Here is a 5,548-nt window from a genome sequence, read left to right on the forward strand (position 1 = left end):
AGGCAAGGCAAGGCAAGGCAAGGCAAGGCAAGGCAAGGCAAGGCAAGGCAAGGCAAGGCAAGGCAAGGCAAGGCAAGGCAAGGCTACAAGCAGGCACTGGTGTGTAAGAAGACACTGGGAGTGTAGTCTGTGGTTCGGTGGCCTAGAAAGGCCTCCTGGAATAGAGGATGTTTAAGTGAGGCCTGTGAGGATAGGTGTGACCAGGCAGGCTATAAAGCAACTGGACTCTCTACCTTCCCACACCCAACCCCAGACTTTCCCAGAAAACCCAATCCAGCTCTCTCTCCTGATGCTGGGACTCCTTCGATCTCATCCCCATGCCGTGGAGCAGCTTCTTCCTCTGCTGAATGCTCAGAGAACTGCATCTTGACCACTGGCTGGTATAGGAATTGCGTTCAAACCATTGTGTAGGAGAAGGGTACACCGCAGCCTCAGCCTGTCACTCACACCTCATGTCCTTCCCTCCCATTCAGGACCTGTCAGATGGCTGGGTGCAGGGCACATACATGTCTACATGCCTAGCGGGTGGAGTCAGGGTCACCTGAGTACTAAGCGCTTAACCATTCTTCTCTAATACCTAATGAGAGCCGAGGACATAAGGGCAGAAAGGGGAATTTAAACATGCCCTATTTGCTAACCACTGTGCTGAAGTTACAGGTACCCCGTGGGGCACTGAGAGTGAAGGAGGATGGTGGAGAGAGGACCGAGACAGCATCAGAATCTAGAGGACATGAGAAGGAAATCAACACCGACTAATTTCAGCTACGTTATAATTTACATAGAGTTCCAAAAAGGGGCCCCAGTTAAGAGGCACGCCTCTCCCCAGAGATACCCTGTGGCCACAGATGTCTTTGGAAGGACAAGCCCAGGCAGATATAAGTGTGGTGATCTGTCAGGAGCTGGGCAGGGCTTGGCTTTTCTGTCATGGCACTTCTCACTGTGGCCTTTCTATCTCCGGGAACACATTCTGCTTCCCTGGGACCATAGGTTTTGGAGCCCAACTCACATGGACCAGAGGCAAATGACATCACCTCTTTCTATGTCTCAGTTTGTTCACTGGGAAATGGAGATGCTAACAGTTCCTGTAAGAAATAGGAATTCATCTTGCTTTTCTGCCTTTTGACTAAGATCAAGTTTATACAGGGCTCCCTGATGGTAGAGGGTGTTGTTGTGAACTGCTGTCCTGCTGCCTGGACTGCCTGGCGCACAGCCAAGGGCTTGATACATGCTTGTTACTAAATGAAGATAAGGCACGTGAGCAGTTCCTAGGATACCTTGAGCTTAGTAATTGGCAGCTGTCACTCCTGTTACTGTTGTCCCTGCCTATCACTGCTGCCTGCCCGTCTCAGCTGTATCTGCTGGCCTCAGATCTCCAAGAACATAGGATGATGTCTCTCTTCTGGTCTTCTCTCTGACTTGTGGATAGCAGGAGAAATGGGGAAGTGGGCTAGTTCCAAATGATCTTCCTGGATACAGGAATGAGGAAGTGGGGATGCAGAACAGTTAGAGCTACCCTGTCAGGGGAAGAGGGAAGGACTTCAGGGCTCTTTGACAAGAATGTGGAAGTTCGATGGGCCATGGTGGCACATGCCTTTAATCCCAGCACTTGGAAGGCAGAGGCAGGTAGATTTCTGAGTTCGAGGCTAGCCTGGTCTACAGAGTGAGTTCCAGGACAGCCAGGGCTACACAGAGAAACCCTGTCTCAAAAAACCAAAAAAAAAAAAAAAAAAAAAAAAAAAAAAAAAAAACACGTGGAAGTTCTCTCATTCAATCATATACCCAACTGCCTCTCCCTGGCTCATGTGGGATGCCAAGGGACCTAAGTCTCTCAGTGATGGGGGGCAGGTTGTCACAGGGTCCAGGACTGTAAGGAGAAAACTATGGAATAGGAACCCCTATGCCCGAGTTGCATACACAAACAGTTCTATCATCAATACTAGCACTGCTGGCCACCTCCTGAGTCCTAAGCTCTCCATGTCTCCTGAACAAAGCTGCTGTTGGCATTTCCCACCTCTGAGCACCATGTTTTTCTTCTGATTCCACGAAGTCCTACCCACCACCCCACACATCCTCATGATCTCCCCTACCTGCCACTTCCAGTGCCTGTCATGTAAAACTGCATACCAGCTGGAAGCTCTATGGGCCAAGGCTGGGACTTAGGCCTTGATTGCTGTCACCTTCGAACTCTAGGAACTCACACCAGGGCCTAGCGAGTACCAAGCCTAGATTAGCTAGGGAAGCTAGGCTAAGGTCTGTAAGGATGGGTGGGACCAGGAAGGGACTGGGCAGGAGCACATTTTGGGATAGGGGAGGGGACAGCTGAGGGGTTACAGATGGTGTAAAGCAAAGCCCAGCCATCCTATGGGAGGTCTGGCTAAAAGCCAGGGTCCTACTTGCCCCCACACTCCACCCAACTCAATCCCTGCCCCTTAGACCTCCTCCCACCGGGGGGCTGGCTACACCCCAGTAAGTTTTAACAAGGCACCCCTCCCCTTGGCAGGACTCACAGGGAAGGTTTTGTCTTGCTCAGCCCAGTTTCTCCAGCTCTTCTGTTGCTGACCAGCTGATCACTGTTTCTGTCCCCCTCCCGGCCAACCTCAGCAGGCATTCTCCAGCCTACTTCAGGGCAAGCAGCTCCTGAAGTACCCGACCGCATCAGCCTGCCTGCCTGGGCCTGACATGGGAGTGTCTCAGGGCTATTCTTTTAAAAAGCACGGGGGAAAAGAGATGGGTCACACTGACCTTGTGCAGGAAACGATAAGATGAAAAGCTACAACAGAGTTACAACAGACAGAAGCCAACAGAAGAAGCCAACTCTCCGAGTTCAAGGCCAATCTGGTCTACATAGGGAGGACAAGGCCACCAGCCAGGACTATACAGTAAGACTTTGTCTCAAATCTAAAAAGTACACAGAGAGGAAATAATTCAGGCCCTGGCACAAAGGATCTTCCAGGCGAATGAAGACAGAACACAGCCTGCCAGTGAGAAGCTTCAGGAGGGCTGGGTGGCTATCTCCCGCTTGAGGGGGCTCTTGTCTGTTGGGAAATTCACGGCTCTTACCCTGAGGGATTCCCCCATCCCAGCTTTCTGCTGGGACAAGGGCCTGGAGTTGGTGAAGAAGTGCTTTAGGAAGGTAGGTGTTTGTGGAGAATTAAAGGCAAAAAGGTACCAATGTCTTCCTATTCCTGTGGTGCTGGAGTTAGGAGCACTAGCTACTTCTTCCAGAGGACCTGGGTTCAATTTCTGGCACTTATACAGCAGCTCACAAACATGGTTAACTCCAGTTCCAGGCTACCTGATGCCCTCTTCTGGTCTCCATAGGCAAGTGGTTCACAGACATGGATACAGGCAAAACGCCTATATATATATATATATATATATATATATATATATATATATATATATATCCAAACAAAAAAACAAAAAAACCTTCACATTCTTAACCCCTTTACCACAGAAAGCAAAAAGCGCAACAGTAAGAACAAGAGCCTAGCCCAGTGTCACAAAACCACCGTTGCCACAGGACACTGCCATGCCTGACTCAGTACGGGTGAGGAGGACAGTGGGCAGTCTAGAGGCAGGGAAAGGCATGGCTTTGAGAGGGTAGTGGAACAGAGCTAAGGTATCCAACCTTACCCCACAGTCAGCAACAACACCTCCAGTGATATGTTTGGTTTTCAAAGCTTTTGTACACACATTATCAAATTTCTAGATTCCCCTCCTCATTTTATAACTGGGAAAATGAGGACCAGAAAACACAGATAGGCAGATGCTCGAACCTAAACTAGCTCTCCTCTAAACCCCAGCCTGACAGGGACCACCATCCTACATCCTATACAGAGGCTAAGGGAGGCTGGCCCCAGGGTGGTTGGCATCCAGGAAGTGCAAAGCAGGAAGGCTGAAGACAATTGTGTGAGGGGAGATGAGGTAGCCTGAGGTCAAGGGCAGATAAGTGACCATAATTAAGAGGTGTTTTAGAGATGGATAGATACAGAGACACAGGCGAACACATGAACTCTATCAGCAGGAAGCAACAAGAGTCGGGGGTACCAAAGAAAGGACAGGCACAGGGAGCCCCTGACTGTGTGGGTGAGACCTGAGAGTTTGAGGGAGGCAGGAACATGGGTGGACAAGACTTTAATGACCCAGATACTTCAGGAGTCTTTGATATCTGGGAGTCACAAAGTAGCCATTTTAGAGATTAGGGACCAGAGGGAGAACAGGGCTCTGACTTCGCTGAGCCCAGGAAGCCCCAGGAGAACTTCCTTTAACTGGGGACCAAAGCAGATCAGGAGATGGAGTAATTCTGACCCACATCCTCTGGGAGCACGGGGAGGGGCCTTGGACAGAGAGCACAGCCATTGCAGGAGTGGAACCGAGGGCAGGCAGCCGCCCCACCCCTGACAGCAAGAAAAGAAACCACAGCAAAACATAGTGGCCTGACTTTGACCCCTACCTGTACCCACTCTGAGTGCAGGGACCACAGTTGGGTCTAGGGGAGGAGGGTAGGCCCTATGTTTTATAGAAGAGGAAACTCGGACTGAGAGGGGAAGTGACTTATCTGCCACCCCACAGAAACTCGGGGTCCAACCTAGAGGGAGCAGACAGCCTTGCAGGGACTCCAGGAAATACGCAAGTGCTCACTGACAGGAATACGGATAGCTGAGCTCACTGAAGGCTCCCCAGCTGGCCTGGGTGGCTCCAGGAGGGAAGGGTTCATCTTCTTCCCACCCTTCAAGGGATAAGAACATCTTACTCGTGCAGTAAGTGACTGCTGTATATTGGATCCTTGGATAATGAGAATGTGGCCAAAATTTAGTTTGTATGCAGAGCACAGAGGAGGCTCAAGGTCCGTTGCTGATCCAGTCCTTGCTACCGGGAAACTCAGTTGACCTGACCCTTCAACTAACATCCTCAGACAGCTCAAGAGCACTGGGGACTCTTGAGATATTTACACAAGGAAGACAAAAGCAATTTCTTCGTTCCTGCCATCAGGCTCCGTTACAATCTCAGATTCCTTGAAAACAGTGACCCAGGACCCTGAAGAACTTCCCTCCCCTAACACACCCCTCAGAAGCAGACCTGGCTGAGGCAGGCAAAGAAAGCCAAGAAAGGGTGTAACGGAATTCAAGCACAGCAACCCTGTCTACTTTCAGCACGTCACCCAACTCTCCAGAGCCTCAGTCTCCCCATCAATCCAATGGGAACCATGACAGGCACTGTGTCCAGTTGGTAAGAAAACGCCCAAAACACAACTGAAGATGCTTTTTGCGGGATGCAGACGAGACCTCCATCCCGCCCCTACCCCATCGGTCCAGGTTCTGCTTGAAGGGAAGGACTGTGCAGAGAGACCCGTGGAAGTAGGGCGGGCAGGACCCCAGCCCAGCACTCTTGTTCCGTCTGGCCCAGCCCTCGCTCTCACCTCTTCCTCCATGGCGAGTTTGCGAGGTCCGGCGCTTCGCCGCTTACTGCTGCCCGCGTTGCGCGGGCTCCGCTTGCTCCATCTATGCGCAGCCGGGCGGCGGCTTGCTGTCTTCTGTCCCGCCGG

The 5,548-nt window shown here is 51.2% G+C and overlaps 1 protein-coding gene across 1 annotated transcript in view; it reads right to left on the reverse strand.

Moving 5' to 3' along the window:
* Plekho2 (pleckstrin homology domain containing O2) overlaps window positions 1–5,548 on the reverse strand; it is a 26,449-nt gene extending 20,901 nt beyond the window's left edge. Inside the window, exon 1 of the mRNA XM_021207119.1 lies at window positions 5,423–5,548. Coding sequence (XP_021062778.1) covers window positions 5,423–5,434 — 12 coding nt within the window. The 5' untranslated portion in view covers window positions 5,435–5,548. The remainder of the gene's footprint in view (window positions 1–5,422) is intronic.

The sequence above is a fragment of the Mus pahari genome, chromosome 10, assembly GCF_900095145.1.
Source record: "Mus pahari chromosome 10, PAHARI_EIJ_v1.1, whole genome shotgun sequence".
In the NCBI taxonomy this organism is placed as follows: Eukaryota; Metazoa; Chordata; class Mammalia; order Rodentia; family Muridae; genus Mus; species Mus pahari.